Genomic DNA, 20,128 nt, shown 5'->3' on the forward strand with positions numbered 1-20,128 from the left:
ACTGTTTGCCCCACCCTGGGACTCACTTATATTACATTTTAAAGTCAAATTGCTCACATAGACAAGTCCCCTCACGCCAGGGCTGCACCCAACCCAGGTCTTCTTTGAGGTCCATTCTTGGCCCCCATTTGGTCACCCCCAGAGAGAGAAACTGCAGCCCTCCCCCGCCCCGCCCCGGAGCAGCTGTACTGTTGTGTGGTTGGGGGTCCTCCCTCCTCTGGGTCATGACCGCTCCCCAGGGTGGCACAAAGCAGGGTCCAGACGGTGTTGAATGAAGGAATTTCTAGGAACTGCTGTGCCATACAAGTATGAGAAGCGTAAGAAGTTAACTTTTACTCAGTTGTCTTTTTAACAATTCACTGTGGTTAAAAAGGATTTAAAAACAAAAACACAAAAAAAACAAACCTGTTGCCTTGGGGTCAATTCTGACTCATGGCAACCGCATGTGTTACCGAGTAGGACCGCCCCATAGCGCTTTCTTGGCCGTAATCTGCACAGAAGGAGACCTGGTAGCGGTTAAGCACTCAGCTGCTAATCTAAAGTTTGGAGGTTCAAACCCACCCAGCGACCCCATGGGAGAAAACACCTGTCGATCTGCTTCCGTAAGAATTTACAGCCGAGGAAACCCTGTGGCGCAGTTCTAGGCTGTCGTATAGGGTCGCTATGAGTCAGAATTGACGGCGCACAACTACAATCTTTACAGAAGCAGATTGCCAGGTCTTTCTTCTGTGCTGCTGCTGGGTGGGTTCAAAATGCCAACCTTTAGGTTAGTAGTCGAGCACAAACCATTTGCACCATACGGGGACCTTAAAAATAAAATCACCTGAAATGAGGGCCTCCAGAACTCCCCCATGAAGCTGCCCTGGTTGGGGGTGGGAGTGTTAGAGGTCTCCAGGTCCCTTGCATCTGCCCCAGCCCTTCCTCTTCCCCTTGCCACCCTGCATCCCACCCTGGGAAACAGGAGTGTGGGGAGATGTGGGGTGCAGTGTGGGTACAGTCACCAGCCAGACAGCTTTGACGAGGATGGCAATGAAGCCCCAGGTGCAACTCACTCTGGCCCAAAACGAGGGACAGAGGCCAGGGGTGCCTGTGGGTGTCAGGTGTGGGACCTCTGGTACCCCTACAGGCCCAGCTCCAGTCAGGAGAGCAACTGCCACCCCTCCAGGGCAGCTGCCCTCAGCCCTGAAGTCTCTGGAGGCCGCACAGGTGAGCGGTCCCTTCCCAGGCCGGGTGCCAGCCCCTTCCCCAGGGTGACAGGGGTGACTGCTGTGGAGCCTTGACAGACCTGACCAGCCCAGCACTCGGTCTGAGCATGAAGGCCTCGTTCAGGGACTCCCGGGGAGGGGTGAGGGGACACCCCCCATTCTGGAGCTGTGGGGGCCGTGAGCGTGGACCCCAGCTTTAGCATGCGGAGGAGGGACCAGGGAAGCCTCTGTGTCCTTACGCAGAGCCCCCAAAGGCGGCCTCTGCCGGAGGCTGAGCACATTGAGGGGCCCCTGGGAACAGGTCCCCCCCCAGGGATCCTCAGACTGGCCCCCTCAGTCCAACCCCCCTCCCAGCCCCACTTCCAAGGCCATGTAGTCTCTAGGATCCAGGAAGGATGGCCTTGTCAGTGCCAAATACTAAGCCCTGAACAGCCTCGACTCTGTTGATTTTGGACTATTCTCCACAGGAAATCTTCAATTCTGGACCCAATTAAGGTCCACTGGGCATTAGCATTAACTGCCTTGGACCGAGGACTCTTGTTCCTCAACAGAGCGAGGAGGGAGCCTGCCCTCCCTGGCCTACTGGCTATTCCAGCGGTCTCTAATCCAGGGGCCTCCTAGGGGAGGTTCTTTGCTCCCAACAACCTAGGGGCACCCAGCTCCTCCATCTGGACCCTGTCCTCACGTCCACCCCTGACAGACTCTGGTATCCCCATGGGACACTGGGCGAGGCAAGGTCTCATCTGAGCCTGGGCTTCGTCCATTTCGGCAGTCCGAGCATGCCCACGTTCTGGTGTGGGATGGGCTCCGGGAGGCAGCACGGTGGGGACAAAGAGCCTGGAGACAGCTCCTTCCTGGTGAAGGGGAAACTGTGGCTCGAACTCAGCCGGCTTCTGAGACATGAGTGGTTGCATTGAACACATTCCTCTCCTGAGGCCAGAGGTTGTGGAGACAGAGGCCTGGCTATCCGAGACTCCAGCCTGACCGACAGCGCCATTTATTCCACATTCACCAATATCCGTGGAGAATCTACCGTGAGCTAGACAGTTGCATATGAGCAGACACACCATTGCCTGCCGGGGCTGGCCATTCCCTTGAAGAAGAAGACAATAAATGTGCTTGTCACAATTAAATAAACAACAAACAAGGAAACTGTATGTACAAATCATATTATGGGCAAAAGTTTAATTTCCTTAATATATAAAGAGTTCAAATCAATAAGAAAAAGAAAATTCTTAGGCGGGGAGCTGTGGATCATGCGCAATTTCACTAGTAATAGGAGAAAAATAAATTAAAACCATCTAGAGGTGCCGTTCCGAACCTTCTACATTGAGGAAGGTCATGAAGTTTGATAACTCATGGTGTCTGGGTAGCTGTGAGGAAATGGGCCCTTTCGCATGCTGTTGGGAGTCTAAATTGGTCAACCCTGGCAGCACACAATTTGGAACTATCTCCCCAAATTACGCAAGTATATATCCCCAATTAGCAATTTCAACTCTAGGAATTCACTCGCAAAGCTGTTCATCCATGACAATGACACAAGGACCAGCCACACACTGAAGCTCTGATTATAACAGCTGTTGAAAGAAATTTTCAACAAAACATTAATTTTTGTTCGAACTCATTGGCTTTATTTAGCAGTTCATGAATTGGGCAACATTAATTTTTGTTTGAACTCATTGGCTTTATTTAGCAGTTCATGAATTGGGCAACATCTAGTTTGAAGGAGCAGTGCAAAATGGAAAGGTTTTTATAGGCAACAGACACGCAGGAACAAGGAAGCTATATGGGGCAAAAAGTGATTGGTTAGCTCTTAGTGTCTTAGTTATCTAGTGCTGCTATAACAGAAATACCGCAAGTGGATGGCTTTAACAGAAATCTATTTTCTCACAGTTTAGGAAGCTAGAAGTCTGAATTCAGAGCGCCAGCTCTAGGGGAAGGCTTTCTGTCTCTGCTGGATCAGGAAGAAGGCCCTTGTCTCTTCTGAGCTTCGCTCCTGTATAATCTTCATGTAGCTTGGCATCTCTCTTCCCCATCTCTGCTTCTCTTGCTTGCTTGTTTAATCTCTTTTATATCTCAAAAGAGATTGATTTAAGACACACCCTACACTAATCCTGTCTCATTAACATAACAAAGACAACCCATTCCCAAATGGGATTATAACAGGCATATCAAAACCAAAAAACCAAACCCATTGCTATAGAGTAAATTCTGACTCATAGTGACCCTATAGGACAGAGTAGAACTGCCTCATGGGGTTTCCAGGGAGCACCTGGTGGATTTGAACTGCCAACGTTTTTGGTTAGTAGCCGTAGCGCTTAACTACCATGCCACCAGGGCTCCATAAGAGGCATAGAAGTTAAGATTTACAACACATATATTTAGGGAACACAAGTCAATCTATAACAGTTACTTTTCTTGTATGGCACGTTGGGAATTTTGGTGGGCAGGTCATATACTACAGCTGGGGCAGCAAGCATGGGTTGGTTGACTCAGGTTTTGGCTTCTAGGAAGGTCAGGCATTTCCAGGAAATAGAAATATAGTTAGGTTTCAGTTCAGTGACACGGGGCTTGGCAGGGCTTGGCATAAATGCCTCCTCCATCTTGGGCCTAGTACAGTCAGGTTAACACAGCAAAAGACCGGAATCACTAGGAGGGGAATAGTTAAATAAATAGTGATTGGTCTCCACAATGGATATCCCAGTGCTGATATCAACAAGGTGATCAGTGAGTTTTAAAAAGAAAACGAAAAGGAGTAGAGCATGCTGCACTGGTGGGAAAGATAAAAATGGGATGCTCGTGTACGCTGGTGTTGTAAAGGAGATAGAGAAACCAGCGCCGGCTGCCTCTGGGGGACAGGCTGGGCACTGGGGCAGAGGGGGTGGCAGGAGTCATATTTTTTCACCTTCTGTATTTTTGTACCTCTTCAGTAGTGTTCCAACCTGTCCATGCACTACCTATTGTTGTCATTGTTGGTTGCTGCCGAGTCAGTTCCGACTCATAGCAACCCCATGTGTGCAGAGTAGAACTGCCCCACTGTTGTTGTTAGGTGTCGTCGAGTCGGTTCTGACTCATAGCGACCCATAGGGTTTTCTTTTTTTCCTAAATTTTGTTTATTTTGTTGTCGTTAAGAATATACATAGCCAAATATACACCAATTCAACAATTTGTACATGTATAATTTAGTGACATTGATTACAGTCTCCGAGTTGTGCAACCCTTCTCACCCTCCATTTCTGAGTTGTTCCTCCCCCATTAACACAAACTCACTGCCCCCTAAGGTTCCTATGTAAGCTTTCAAGTTGCTGTTGTCACTTTGATCCCATATAGATAGTTCTTAAAAGAGCATAATGCTCAAGGCAGGCCTTTTTCACTAGTTAAAATAAACTATTGTTCGGTTTTAAGAGGACTTTAGGGGATATTTTTGGTTTAAGATTTAAAGATTAACTCAGGGCAATAGTTTAGGTGTTCATCCACCCTCCATGGCTCCAGAAAGTCTAGATCCACAAGAATTTGAAATTCTGTTTCGCATTTTTCCCTTTTGATCAGGATTCTTCTATGGAATCTTTGATCAAAATGTTCAGTAATGGTAGCCGGGCACCATCCAGTTCTTCTGGTCTCAGCAGTTTCCATAGAAGGAGGCAGTTGTTCATGGAGACAATTAGCCACACATTCCACATCCTCCTCCTATTCCTGACTGTCCTCCTTCCGCTGTTGCCCCGGGCGAATAGAGATCTATCGTTGTGCCTTGGATGGCCGCTTGCAAGATTTAAGACCCCAGACACTACACGACGAACTAGGAGATAGAGCAGAAGCACGAAACATGTCATTAGGCCTATTAACCGGGATGTCCCATGAAACCATGACCGAAACCTCCAAACCAAGGAACCAAATTCCATGAACTGTTTGGTTGTACAGGAGCAGCCTCAGCAGCTACTGTTTTTGTTTGTTTGTTTGTTTGTTGTTTCAGTAAATATATCTATCACACACCTTTTGCCAATTCAACTTCTTACAGGTGTACAAGTTATTGACAGCAATTACAATAATCAGCTGTGCAAACCTATCCTTAATCAATGCCATTTTTCCATCACCGTTAATTCCCCTTTTCCACCTTTTCCCCCGTCCCTGGTAACTGCTAATAAACTTTGGTCTCTGTACATTTGCCTTTTCATGGCTGTTCGGGAACAACCCAGCAGCACCTAAACGCAAGGTCAGCTGCATCTCCAAGGGACCGAAGAAGGACTCCGGAACCAGTGATCATGACATACGGTTTATCTGGGAAGCTTACTTACAGGACTGTGGCCCAGGACAGCGGCCAGACCAGTTTAGCGCTCCGCAACCACCTAGCAAGGGACACAAGCTTATATACCATTCCAGCTGGGACCAAGGGCCATTGTTTTTCTCCCACGTCCTTGGGCAGTCAGTGTTCCTAGGGACTTCACGTCTAGGCCCAGATGTTTTCCTTCCTGTTGCTAAGGCATTCCTCGGCCTTGGCCACTGGCCCAGTCACGCCACTCCCAGCGTAGTACCTTAGCCTGAGTCCATTCCGAATTCATCCCCAGCATGCTTCGGGGAAGAGCAAAGCTGATTCCATTAGGGAGGGGATGCCTAGAGCTGAATAGCATTACCCTACAATGTCTTTTTATATGAGTGAGGTCATACAACATTTTTCCTTTTGTGATCGGTTTATTTCACTCAGCATGTCTTCAAGCTTTCATCCATACTGTAGCATGTATCAAGACTTCATTTCTCCTACTGACTGAGTGGTATTCCATTGTGTGTATGTACCATTTTGTTTATCCATTCTTCTCTTGATGGACATTTAGGTTGTCTCCACTTTTTGGCTGTTGTGAATAGTGCTACAGTGAACTTTGGTGTACAAGTCTCTGTTTGAGCCTCTGCTCTCAAGTCTTTTGGGCATATACCTAGGAGTGGAATTGCTGGGTCATATGGTAGTCCTATTTTTAGTTTTTTGAGGAACTGTCCCACTGTTTTCCACAACGTCCATAGAGTTTTCAAGTCTGTGAACTTTCAGAAGCAGATTGCCAGACCTGTCTTTCAAGGTGCCCCTGCGTGGGTTTGATCTGCCAAACTTTCGGTTACTATTTGAGTGCAAACCATTTACGCAACCCAGGGACACCAGGGCTTGTTTTAAATCCAAGGGTGTACTGTCCTGGGCAGGAGGTAGCCACGGTCATCGAGGTAAGCGGTCAGAGGGGCTCAGACAGGGGTGGGGGCGATGCTCGGAAATGCGGAGCAGAGGTGGGAGCTAGCGGGTCAGAGGGGCCAGAGGTCCTTCTCCGGGCGCCGGATGCAGGCCAGGGCCCAGATGGTTTTCTTTAGTGTGCAGAGTGCTGGCAGCCGAGAAGAATGGCAAGGCCACAGAAGGAGCGGAGGCTGCAGCTGGCCTTTATCTCCATTCTTCCCCATCGCTGTTGTTTGTGCTGGAAAATTAATTCCGCAAATCCCTGCTGGGCTCTGGCCCAGAGCAGCTGGAGTAGGGGGAGGTTCAGCAGGTCATTGGCAAAAGCGAACCTGACATCCCCTTCCTGCCTCCTTGGAGCCTGCAATGGGCCAGGAGTGAGGATGGGTGGGCAGGAGCAGGAGGAGCCAGCCCAGGGGGGCTCGGTGGTCCCTGCCCCCTGTTCAGCTGCCCCACGTGACAGGCCCACCCCCTCCCAACTTCCTACCCAGGGCCCAGCTGGCATCCCCAGACCCAGGCTGGAAGCCCACTTACTTCCCCCATGGTCCCCAGGCCCCAGGAGCAGCACCTGGTGTCCCCTTCCTCTCACTCTCCCTCCCCAGGACTGAGGGTAGAAGCTAAGGGCAGGCACAGCTTGGGGTGTTTGCTGGATGACCAAAGGGGAGAAAGCTTTGATGCACATGGAATAGGCGGAGACCAGGCTGAGTGCCCAGTCACCCGGAGCTGGCTTTGCTGTCTGACCTCACCCCTGCCAGCACCACCTCTGGGTGACCTCCTGCTCCATGTCAGACCCCCACCCTGTCCTGATGCCTCAAGACAGGGCGACTGTCCCCCCGCCCAGCCCTTGGCCCAGCCAGCTCGGGCGCCTCTCAGGGCCTGGAGCAGATGCACGGCTCGTCCCTGAGGGCTTGCTGTCCCTGAGCTGGAATCCCCTTCCGTGATTCAGCTCTGTTCTTGCCGAGTCACAGGAGCCCCTGCGTGGCTGGGGTGTGCGCCTGTTGTCCAGACGCCACGGGAGCCTATCCTCAGCTCGGCTGTCACCTGTTAACGCACAGCAGCACCCTTGATCTGAAATCCGCCTTTGCGATACACTCAGATCAGCTGGTTTTTGCCTACAGTTTGCACTTCTGCAGACTTGTTTAATAAGCCGTTCCCCATCCACCCCGGCCATCACAGTGTCCTGTGCCTCCTGCTCACTCTATGGCCTTACTTCTCAGCTTGGGCCCCTGACTCATCTGTGGTCGCGGGGCTACAGGGCCATGGGAATCGGCTTCCCCTTTCTCCACTTACCAAAGGGTTGGCAGTTCCCTGGAACTGGGCCACAGTTCCCTGGAAACCCTGTGGGGCAGCTCCACTCTGTTCTACAGGGTCACTCTGAGTCAAAATCGTCGTGACAGAAATGGGAGCCCTTTCCTGGCACAACCCAGGAAGAGTCCATTCCTCCCTCACTGATTTGTGGCCCTGGATACTGTCTCACGTTTACATACACACGCACATACATTCACACACACCAACACGCATGCACTCACACGTGTGTGCACATACATATACACACCTGTGAACATGCACACACATACGCAGGCACACATTCTCACATGTAAACACACACACACACACCCCTGCCCTCTGGGTTGTCTCTTCTGTTTAGCCTGTTGGTACCTTTATGTGTCTCTGCGTCCAAACAGACCGTTTTTATGTTTGCTTTATTATGTGTCTTCAGATATTGCAAGACCAAATTTATGAATCCTAGCTCTGTTCCTTCCCCAATGCCACCGTAACAAAGGTCCACAAACTGGGTACCTTAAAACAACAGAAACGTATTCTCTCACGGTCCTGGAGGCCAGAAGTCCAAAACCAAGATGTCGGCAGGCCCGCATGCCCTCCTGAGGCTCTGGGGAAGATTCCCCCTGGCCTCTCCCAGCTCCTGGTAGCTGCCAGCTTCCTGGGCTTGTGGCCACGTCACTCCAATCTCTGCCTCCATCTTCATATGGCCACCTCCCTCTGTGTCTCTCCTCTTTTTATAATGACAGCACTCACATAGTTAGGGCCAGTCATGTTCCAGTATGACCTCATGCTAACGTAACTAATTACATCTGCAAAGACCCTATTTTCAGTCAAGGTCACATTCATAGGCACGAGGGTTAGGACTTGAGCATATCTTTTGGGCGGACAAAATTCAACCCATAACATTTGTTATCGCATATAAACTTTCAGATAAAATTGTTGGATTTGTTAAAAATAAACAGCTAGACTTCTGACTGGGGTTCCAATGAGCTCGTAGATAACCTGGAAAGAATGAGCATCTTTGGTGTGGAGCCCTCCTGCCCACATAGATCATCTCTCTAGGGATTCAGGTCTTTCGATGTCTTTAATAGTGTTTTACGGTGTTTGCTACGGAGGCCAGGTGCACCCTCTGCTAATTCCTGGGCCATTCATAAAGCTTGTTGCTAGGCCGGGTGACACCAGGTCAGACTCACTTTATTCATTGTGGAATTGGTTTAGTGGGTTGTAACCTGTATCTTAGGAGTCTCGGGATGGTGCAAACGATTAACACATTCAGCTGCTAACCCAAAGGCTGGAGGTTCAAGTCCACCCAGAAGTGCCTCGGAAGAAAGGCCTAGGGACCTACTTTCAAAAAACCAGCCTTTGAAAGCCCTATGGAGCAGTTCTACCCTGACACGAATGGGGTCACCGTAATTCGGAATCGGCTCGATGGCAACTGGTTGGTTAACCTAGGTCTTGAACTAGAAGGCAGTAGGAGAGAACAGAAAACAGAAATTCTCTGAGCGCTTTGCATGTCGTGGAGGCACTTACTGTTTAATAATCCCCCCGCTCGTACTTCTTCAGTGCAGGGGCTGGCCGAAAAAGTCAGAGAGCTACCGACAGTCAACTGTGTGCAGCTGCCTTGCCCAGGCCTCTGATTCATTCTGTTAGTTTGCTGATGGGTTTTCTATACGGATGATTGTTGGGAAATATTGACAGAGTTCTCTTTCCCCTTCTGATAGTCAAACCTCTTATTTTGTGTTCTTGTCTTATAGCTTTGGCCGTGATCTTAGTATAATGTTAAACTCTAGGGAGAGAAATCATGATTCCCATTTTACAGATGAGGAGACTGAGGCTGAGAGAGGGCTATGACTTGCCCTAGGTCACAATGGGAATAAAGAATAAAGGTGGACTGAGGCAGGCTTCCTGGCTCCCAGCGGGGGGCTCTGCTTCCCACCACCCCTCCCTCTGCACAGGAACCTTCTACGGGGCAGGGCTCCCTCCCGGGGCCTTTTCTCCGAAGCTTCCACGGAAGATTCATTATATGACTCACTCACAACACTGCCAATTTCAGGTCGTACTTTAACATCCAGCCCTGGCACTCACCATGATGAAGTGAGTGTGGAGAAGCCTTTGTGAAGGGAAAATGAGGTGAGTGTGGAGAAGCCTTCGCTAAGGGAAAATGAGCCTTCCAACCTGGAAATACTGAGGCAATGCCTTGGCTGAGGTCTGCTGAGTGTGGCCTTCCAGGCAGTCTCCGGAGCATATCCTCGGGCCCCAATCCAGCCTCGGCAGGAGGGCCGGTGGCCTGTTTCTAGTTAGGGCTGGAGGCTGCCCAGTCCTCCCGGCAGCCCGAGACCAGCCCTACAGGTGACTCCCGGGCTGCCAGGCCCATCCCACTGTCCTAGGGCTGACCCAGGGCTCTGCCTGAATAGGCTGGCAGAGATGAGGGACCCCGGGGGCTGACCCTACCTTGGCCACTGTGTGCTAAGCTGTGAGGGGCAGCTGAAAGCCCATATGGGCAAAACAGAACTTCTGGGCACTCCCCAGCCCTTCTTGCAGCCCCCACCTCAGTAAACGTCTCCCCATCCTTACACTGCTCAGGCCAAGATGCTAATCAAGTTGTCCCCAGTGGCCCTGTTTCTTTCACACCCACGACCCATCCCTGAGCTTGTGGGCTGTGCTCTTAGATGTCAGCACTCACCCCTTCCCCAGTCCTTACCAGCTACCACTCTGGCTGGGTCACTGGGCAGCCTCCCACAGTCCACCCTCAACACAGCAGCAAGAGTCCCTAGACGCCTAAGGCAGGTGTGCTTCTCTCCACCCGGCACCCAACGCTCCCACGCATGCAGAGAAGGCAGAGCCCCTGCAGAGCCCTCCATGAGAAGCCCCCATTCTCCTGCTGCCCTCCTCTCTTCCCAGCTCATTCACAACTCTCCCACCAGCTCCTGCCCCAGGGCCTTTGCACTGCTTTTCCCTCTGCTTGGAAAGTCCCTCCTCAGACATGGGCAGAACGCAGCCTCCTACGGGGACTGGCCAGCTGGGGAGTGTGGGGAGAGAAATAAGCCTGCTGCGGGGGAAGAGGTTCTCACAAAGCCGATGTTTCAGCATCTACCCTTGTCACCTGTTGCACAGACGGCGACACTGAGTGTAACTGCCAGGCTGTGAGGCCCGCAGGTCAGCAAGCCCAGAGGACCCTAGGCCCGAGCCTGGGGTTAGCAGCCGAGCTCTTAACCACTGTGCCACCAGGGCTCCTTGGTTAATAAGAACGTATCAATATCTGTTCATCAGCTGTAACAAATATACCACAGAAATGCAAAATGTTAACAGAAGAGGGAACGGCTGGGCCAGAGCAGGTGTGTAGGAGCTCTGCTATTTGTCTGGCTTTGGCACAGGTTGACTCTGGCCTCGTAGAATGAATGGCAAGTGTCCCTTCTTTCATTTTCTGAAAGAATGTGTGTAGAATTGGAATTATTTTTTTTTGTTGTTGTTGCTAATTTTATTTATTTTGTTGTTGTTGAGAATACAACACACCAATTCAAAAGTTTCTACAGGTACCATTCAGCGACACTGACTATACTCTTCGAGTTGACAACCATTCTCACCCTCCTTTCTGAGTGTTCCTCCCTCATTAACATAAACTCATTGCCCCTGAGGTTCCTATCTCCTCTCGGAGTTGCTGTTGTCAATTCGATCCCGTAAAAGATAGTTCTTAAAAGAGCACAATGCTTAAGGCAGACATTCTTTACTAGTTATTTCTTCTTTAAATATTTGATAGAATTCACCATTGGAGTCACGTAGGCCTGTTTTGTTTTTTTTTTTCCTCTCTCTTTGTATTGTGGTGAAAACACCCACCAACACAACAATTTCCACATTGACAACTCAGCCACATGGATGACATTTCCCAGGCTGTGCCACATTCTAACTGTTCTCGTCCCAAACGGTCCACCACCATTAACCACCGTCCTACTCTGACACACGCTGGCAAGCCATGAATAGGAGTCAACTCGACAGCAGCTGGTTAAGAGGCAGCCCTTCTTGTTTTCTAGATTATCGTGCATCTTCATTTTAAAATAGTTTTGTTTTTTGTGATTTCTAGGGATTTGGTTTGGGAGAGGGAGCTAAAGGTGGGTGTTCAGCCTGTCATCTTGATCCAATGGTCTCAAGTGACTTTTCGAGGCTTTTTAAAAAAAAAACATGGATTAGTTATTTCTCTGAGGGCATGTCTGCAGCCAAGGCTGGCTGGAAGGAGACCTCTCTGGGTTCTGACACTCAAAGTCTCCCAGAACCACCCACAGGGCAGTGTGACAAAGTGGGTAGAGTATGTCCTACAATCAGACTTAGCTGGGTGGGAGCTGGGTGGGGCCTGAGTCACCGCCTAGAAGGAGCTGACACAGCACCTGCCTCGAGGGGCTGTTGAGGGGCCCCACATGGACTTACCTGCAAGGAGCTCACTGGGCAATTCTATCTTCACCACACACACATACCCCGCCCACCTCGGGCTCCTGCCTGAATCGCTCCAGGCCTTCCTGTCTGTAGACACCGCCCCCCTCCCCACCTGTCCACACCGAGCTCCAGCACAAACCTCAGTGCCTATTGTCCCCATCCCTCAGCCTGCATCAGTGGGGCCCTGACCCTGGCTCTGTGCCTTGGCAAGGCACTCGCCTCCGCCTCCTTGTTTGTAAGACCGGGAGACCAGGAGAGGGGAGGGCGACAGGGTGCTGTGCGGGGCATGACGGGCTGGCAGGGGGCAGACTGGGAGGGTCACACCGTGTTGCTCTACACTGCCATGGGCTGCAGGGGTGGCCCACCCCGAGCCCACCACCTCTGCCTGCCTGGTCCTCCTGCTGGGACCTGCCTGGACCCATCCTCTGCCAGCTATGCCCAGGTGCCCCAAGACGAGCTGGGACTGCAGTGGGGACCACACCTGTTGGACACTCCTTGCTGGCGGGCTCCTCCCTGGCTCTTCCTCCACACCTGGCCCCGCTCCTGGAAGGCCCACTCAACCTTCCGCCAGGAACCTCTGGCCTCCCTTCCCCTGACCACCTGTTATGGACGGAATTATGTCCCCCAAAATATGTTATAAATCTTAGTCCATACCTGTGGATGTAATCCCATTTGGAAACAGATTTCTCTCTGTTATGTTCACGAGGCGGTATCACTGTAGGGTGTGTCTTAAACCAATCACTTTCGAGGTCTAAAAGGAGAAGCAGGAAGCACAAATGGGGGAAGATGGACGCAAGGCCACATGTAGACCGCCAAGGAGCTGAAGGACCTTCTCCCTGAGCCAAGAGAGAAAGCCTTCCCCTAGAGCCGACACCCTGAGTTCATACTTCCCAGCCCCTGAATCGTGAGAAAATAAACTTCTGTTCTTTAAAGCCCCTACTTGTGGTGTTTGTTACAGCAGCACTCAGAGACTAAGCCCCAGCCCACGATGTCTGCCCAGCCCCATGGAGAGGCACAGTCCAGGTGGGAACGGCCCCACGATGTCTGCCCGGCCCCATGGAGAGGCACAGACAGGAGGGAGCGACGCCAGGACCTCTGCCCAGCCCTGCGGAGAGGCGCAGTCAGGTGGGAGCGACCACAGGACGTCTGCTCTGCCCTGTGGAGAGGCACAGTCAGGTGGGAGCGGCCCTCTTGGCCCCCAGCCTCAATGCCACGTTCTCCTGGCCCCCATCTTCCAGAGGTGGAGATGGGGGCCAGCCTACCCTCAGGCCAACTCCAAGCTAGGTCTGAGTGCAGTGAAGCCCCCAGGCCTCAGCACCTTCTACTCAGGCCAGGACCCAGGGCTCCTGCTACCTCGATAACCAGGGAGATGCTGCCCCACCTCTGGGGCCTAAATGTGGTCTGAAGCTGTTGGGCTGCAATTCGACAAAGAGAAGTGGCCGTCCTGAGTCCATCACAGGCCCTTACAGAACAGACCCTCTGCCCAGCTGAGCAGCACAGCCTGCAGTATGTCCACCTCAGCGTCTCACAGACCCAGGACTCAAATGTCAAAAGGGAGCTGACCCAGCTGCTGCCCAGCAGGGATGCTTCCAGGGGGCGGCGACCCAGTGGGGCTGAAGTGGCTCATTTAGGGGAATGAGCAGGGCGTCCTTTAGCCGAGGTTGTGCGTTTTTGTGTGTGCGAAGGAGAGTCATTCCTGGTGACCTGGGGTTTACAGGGGTGTGGGCAGAGAGCTGAGAGTATGGTTGTGGGGAGGCGCAAACCCAAGGTCTGCACAGAGTGGAGACACTGGGAGGTTCCTCCCTGGGAGAAGAGGAAAACCAGCCCCACGAGGAAGCGACAGGGTTCCCTGCTCCACCTGCCTGCAGGCTAGAAACCCCACAGAGAAACCTCACAGGACAAGTAGCCTAGGCCCAAGAGGCCCACCAGAAGCAAACCCAAACCTCTGTGGACAGAATACCCTCAGCCCAGGCAGCTCAGCATTCCCACAGGCAAAACCCTGACGATCAAAAATTTCAAAACACAGGAAAATGATTCTCTGTGACAGTCAGCTGAGAGAAAGCACAGGTTTAGACCTGTGGATTCCTGAGCACAGATAAAACTAAAGAACTCAAAATCATAAGGAAAAAACCTAGGACGAAAGCACACTGATTGAGGAAGGAATCAAGCACAGCTCTTCGAAATGAAAACTCTAACCACCGAGGTGTTCACAAGAGAGAGCACATGGAGACGAAGGGAGCTGGGGTGTGGAGGACACACCTGAGGGGATCAGAGAGCGGCACCAGGGACCGAGAGGCGGAAAACACGAGACGTTAGGAACATGGCAGGCAGATGTAGATGAGTCTGGGGCAGGCCTCAAACAGGATTCCTAAGGAGCAAACAGAGAATAAAGGGGGATAAGAGCTGAAGACAGAATGGCTGAGAACTTTCCAGAACTGATTAGATATGAATTTGCCAATTCAGGAAGCATAATGAGTACTGGGCAGGATAAATAAAAATAAAATCACACATGGATAGTGTCACAGCGAAGGAGCAGAACAGCAAAGCAAAGAGAGGATCATAAAGGCAACCACAGAGCAGGCACATATATTCACTGAAGACAACTACAGATAGTCATTAGACAATCAAACACCTTCCAAGATCGGCTTTGTAGGTTTGAAAGTTTAGGACCATAGTCTGATGGGACAACTCGGTCAACTGGCATAGCATAGCTCACAATGCTCATGTTCTGCGTTCTAGTGAAGTGAGTAGTGTCTGGGGTCCTAAAAGCTCACCAGTGGCCATCTAAGATACAACTACTGGTCTCTACTCGTCAGGAGCAAAAGAGTATGAAGGTAACCAAAATCACAGAGAAGACACAAGCCTAAAAGGATGACAGCCTACATGAGCCACTACCCCGAGAACAGAACTAGATGGTGCCCAGCTACCACCATTGACTCATCTGACTGGGTGCACCATAGATGATCCCAGTTAGAACAGGAGAAAAATGCACATCGAAACTCAAACTCTTAAAAAAGGCCAGACTAACTGGACCACCTGAGACCAGAGGACTCCCTGAGACTATCACCCTGAGATGCTCTTTAAACCTTGAACTAAAACTATCCCGAGATCACCTTCTAACAGAAAAGCACAGTGATACATGTAATAAAGGACAGTGCTCATTAGATCGGTGCTCTACTAAAAAAAACATCTGCATGAGTCCAAAAGGTCAACGTTTAATCCAAGGCAAAGATGAGCGATAAGAGGGCTGGGAAACTAGAGTGCTAGAAATGGGACAATCAGAACACAATTAATGAGAATGCTGACACAACATGGAAAATGTAACTAATGTCATTGATCAATTTGTGTGGAAACTGTCAAACAGGAACCTAACTTACTGTGTAAACTTTGACCAAAAACACAATATTATTTTTTTAAAAATTAAAACAACCACAGAGATTATCCTCCCAGAGGGAGGATAATCTGGCAAGCAGTTGGCTTCTCAAGGATAGAAGCTGGAAAACAAGAGAGAAACGTGCAAAGTGGGGGGAAAAAATTCCTAACCTGAGTCTGTGTCTAGCCAAGCAATTACTCAAGTGTGTGGGCAAGATGAAGGTACCATCTCCAGAAGCGTTTGCCACAAGTAGGTAGGTGTACCCCTAACAGAACCACGTTGAAAAGACTACTAAAGGGTGAACTTCAGGAGGAACAAAACTGCACTGAGAAGAAGAGGGTGGGTGGAAAGAAAACAGAGACAGCACTGAGAGCGGTGGGAGTGGTCAGCGGTGAGCAGAAAAGTTAGGACCTGACACCCCATCTCAGACCACAGACAAAGGCATGGGGCCTCGGTGGGTGTACGAAGGGGCTTTGAACAGGGAAGTGAGGCATCCCGGTGATCGTCTGATGGGAGGTGCCCAAGTCTTTGCTGATGTGACAGACATTGCTCCCAGGAGGATGCCATGAAGATCAGGACAGCTGTGATTCCACGATGACCTTGAGCTGTGCTATGGAACAAACCTCCCCTCGTTCCCTCATTTGCCTGCCTCTGGCCAGGATGCTCTTGGCAGTTCCTTTCCTAAATTCAATTGGTGGAGCCTCAGACAACTGCTTTTCTTCGTCCTTCTGTAGCCCACTTTTGGCCCAGGTCACAGGCTATCCGAGGGAGGCGTGCTCAGGAGAGAAATGGTTCCCACTTGCACCAGCCAGGCCCTGGTGGTCAGTCAGGCCACCGTCCTGACAAAGGACAGTGCTGGGAAGTGCCCCACCTGGAAAGCCACGTTCCCCTGCGGTACCATTTCAGGCACAACTTTCAAGCCAGGGGCCCTGGGTCTGCCCTTAGAGATCCCACAGGGTGGAGGCAGAGCACACAGAAACCTCAGCCCCATGACCCGGGCCTCCAACACCCTCCAGGTGGGGAAAAACACAGCCGGATGAGACGTGCCAGGGTTCCAGTGAGACGGAGCCGCTGAAGCAGACTTGGGGCTCACCAGCTCTTTCTGGGATTTTTATTTCTTTAAAATAATTCATACAAATGGTTACAGTCACAAACATGATTTTAACCAAAATATTGCTAGCCTACCACATCAGCAGGACGGCCTCGGCCAGGCGGAGCTGCCGCGGCCCGCCACCCGCGGGTCAGCATCGCGGCACAGCGAGCTGGGTGGGCGTCGGTGCAAACTGCTCCCTCCTCAGAGTTGCTTTGCGGCGCTGACTTCACGGAGAATGGGGGACTCATGCCAAAATTGGGGGAAAACAGCCTCTGTTTTGTTTTTCTAAATTATTCTAAAAATAAGACAAGCAGGTAGAAAAAACAATGCACTGTGTGGCGTGGAAAGAAAACGGGAAATATTCATTGTCCTGAGAAGTTTGCCAACTGCCTCGCTCCGGGGCACGCTTCAACATAGAAAAGGAAAAATAATCTTGGAATCAACTTGCCGAACGCTCGCCCGGGGTTTTGTTTTGTTGACAGCTAAGCAAACAAATCCTTTTTCATGTTCTAAAAACTGTACACAGACAAGTACATTCATGATATAATTAACTACTAACTTCTTTTGCTTTACGAAGGACGCGCAGGACACAGGACATGAGCCAGTCCAGGGACGGGACGACTACAATGGGGACGAGGAGGAGGCCCGGCGCCACACTCTCTGCTGCTCCTGCCCGCGTGCCAGGCCAGTCTCTGGGCGCCGGGGCCTCCGCACGGTGGCACCGCCGCCTCTGCACACGCCGGTCCAAGGGCCACGTGGCCCCTCCACCAGGGCGCGGAGTGGACAGCTCTGCCCGGGCTACAACTGGTCACTAGTGTGGTCTCTATCTGCCTCGGGCTTGACAGTTTGGCCAGGAGAAGGGGCGTGGGGCGGGTGGGCCACCGGGGGCAGGCCGTGGGACAAGGACATGGCGCTGGGGACGATGCCTTCAACGGCAGCTGGGATGCCCGTGGGTGCCACACCCACCACGCCCGGGGGGTACCTGCTGGGAGAGGAGAGAGATGCAGGTGAGGCCCAGCCACAGGTGAGGCCTGGCTGGTGGGGGCCTCTCTGACTGCTCACTGAGACCTCGATGGGGAGTGCGAGGACGCTGTATTGGCGGTCTATAAGCCCCTCGTTGGGGTAGGCGGAGTCAGGGGAGGTGGCATCTCTGCCCAGCATCTCCAGGTGACGCCCAAATCACCTGTCAATAAGTCCTGGCCTGAAGCCAAGGCCAAGGAGTCCAGGCAGATGGCCGCCTTTCTCTCCCAGAGCCCTTCACCCACCTGCCCAAGTGGTCTTGTGTCCACAAGGCCTGAAGGCAGCACCCCCACTGTTCATGAGGCTGTCAGTGTACGGGGACCGGGTCATGTTCTGCCCAACCCTGCTGGGCTCCACTAGGCCCTGGTCACACCCTCCTCAGCTACGCCAGGCCCCCCATGGGAGCTGCTGCACTTCCTGCTGGCCAGCCCTGCCCCACCGCCTGCTCCCTCCCAGGCTGGAGGAGTGACCCGTGGTCCCTCAGGAAGGCTCTGCCATCCCAAGCACCAAAGGAGGCCAGCCTGGCCCCATGGAGAACACAAAGCCATTAACTCCGGCAGGATCCCGGCAGGGCCTCTGAGCTCCTGGGGTCACAGATGCTCTCCCAGCTGTGGGTCAGGCACCAAGGACACCCAGGAAGGGCAGGGGTCTACAGAGCGGCCAGGGTTCCCTGGACATCCTCCCGTCCCCCAGTCAATCACCCAGACCTGGGGCCACCCTCTCACCCCAACCCTGGCTCGCAGGCCCCTATGCACCCCACAGGGGCTGCCAGAGCTCCTTGTGGGGACTAAACCTGGCACACTTAGCTAGTGGCAGCCAGGTTTGAGCAAGTTCGCCAAAAGAGACTGTGGTCTGGCAACAGAGGGTCTGTTCAACGCTCGGAACAGGCAGCAGTATTTCTTAAATCCACCTCCGTGCGGCTCTAGGTACCCAATGAGGGCAGGTTTCACAGGGAGGGAGGCCACATTTCTCACTGAGGGCAGACACCCAGCCCAGTCTGTCCCCGCCCTGCCTGCTGTCCTAAGTGGGGGCCTTGGCCAGCCACCCGCCGTCCACCCACCCTGCCTGCTGTCCTCCATGGGGGCCTCAGCCAGCCACCCGCTGTCCACCCACCCACCTTCTTCCCAGGAGCCGCCTGCTCACCTATAGGCCGCCCCATTGAGTTCGGGGTGCACCACAGCTGGGTCCATGCTGGCCCAGTGGGTGGCGGCTGTCAGGTGGTCTTTGTTCACGCAGTTTTTCAGGCTGTCGGGGATCCGGCCTGGACAAAATGAAGGCAGAACACAGCTCCAGGTTAGGGCCACTGCCTGCAGCCTGGCCTCAGCTGCTGCCGTGCCTGCCCTCCGGACGAGGCCCATAGCCCCCCAACGGGACCCTGGAAGCATGGCCAGCTTGATTGAGAACACAGAGCTGTGCCTTCCTCCCCCCAGCACCCTGGGCTCACCACACCTCCATTGGGAGAGCGGAGCCCTGCCCACCTGGCCATAGTCACTCGCCAGCGGGGGACACCCCCTGCAGCTCCTCAGCAAGCTTCCTGCAGCCATAAACAGGGGCCTGCTCCCAACCTTTCCTGCATGTGGGGTTTGTCCCCCGAGTAGACACCAGCAAGACATCAGGCAGGGTGTGTGCATGACTCTGGACCTGGGGCAGGGGCCTGGTCTTAGCTGTGTCCCCAGAGTCAGCAAGGTGGCTGATGGGACATGGTCCCTCCCAAGGCCAACCTGCACACCTGTGACAGCCCCTTAGATCTCCCACCTGCCCCTCGGCCCACCTGTGATGGCCCCCTGGCTCCCCCCCGACCCTCGGCTCACCTGTAATGGCCCCCAGGCTCTCCTATCTGCCCCTCGGCCCACTTGTGATGGCCCTCCAGATCTCCCACCCACCCCTCGGCCCATCTGTGATGGGCCCCTGGCTCCCCAGCCCACCCCTCGTTCAGCCCACCTGTGATGGGCCCGCAGATCTCCCACCCACCCCTCGGCCCACCTGTGATGGCCCTCCAGATCTCCCACCCACCCCTCGGCCCATCTGTGATGGGCCCCTGGCTCCCCAGCCCACCCCTTGCTCGGCCCACCTGTGATGGGTCCCCAGATCTCCCACCCACCCCTCGGCCCACCTCTGACGGTCCCCCCGGATCTCCCACCCACCCCTCGGCCCACCTGTGATGGCCCCCCAGGTCTCCTGCCCGCCCCTCGGCCCACCTGTGATGGCCCTCCGGATCTCCCGGGCTGCCTCCTCGCGCATCTCAATGGAGGCCTGCTCGCTGTACCACGCAGCATGGGGCGTGCATATCAGGTTTGGCGCATCCTTCAAGGGGCCCTGGCTAAAGCTAAGGACAGTGTATGACACGGTCAGAGTAGCCAGACACCGTGGCCCAGGAGTGGGCGAGTCTGGCTCTGCCCGCTCCCAGCACCCCCTCCTCTGCCTGGGCACTGTACACGGCCATCGGCCTGGGAAGGTGACTTCAAGGTCAGAGTCCTGTGATGCTCATGCCCACATGGGGCCATCAGGGGAAGATGTGGGCCTGG

At 53.0% G+C, this 20,128-nt stretch overlaps 1 protein-coding gene across 5 annotated transcripts in view; it reads right to left on the reverse strand.

The window, feature by feature from the left end:
- Positions 1 to 16,587: 16,587 nt before the first annotated feature.
- CTBP1 (C-terminal binding protein 1) overlaps positions 16,588 to 20,128 on the reverse strand; it is a 56,490-nt gene continuing 52,949 nt past the window's right edge. For 4 of the 5 annotated variants that reach the window (XM_064286120.1, XM_064286122.1, XM_064286123.1 and 1 more), the window contains 3 exons: positions 19,802 to 19,929; positions 18,747 to 18,864; positions 16,588 to 17,568 (listed from right to left, as the gene is read on the reverse strand). In XM_064286120.1, the coding sequence (XP_064142190.1) occupies positions 17,382 to 17,568; positions 18,747 to 18,864; positions 19,802 to 19,929 (433 nt within the window). In that variant the 3' untranslated portion in view covers positions 16,588 to 17,381. The remainder of the gene's footprint in view (positions 17,569 to 18,746; positions 18,865 to 19,801; positions 19,930 to 20,128) is intronic. The other variant, XM_064286121.1, reaches the window with a different exon arrangement.

The sequence above is a fragment of the Loxodonta africana genome, chromosome 5, assembly GCF_030014295.1.
Source record: "Loxodonta africana isolate mLoxAfr1 chromosome 5, mLoxAfr1.hap2, whole genome shotgun sequence".
NCBI classification, from domain to species: domain Eukaryota; kingdom Metazoa; phylum Chordata; class Mammalia; order Proboscidea; family Elephantidae; genus Loxodonta; species Loxodonta africana.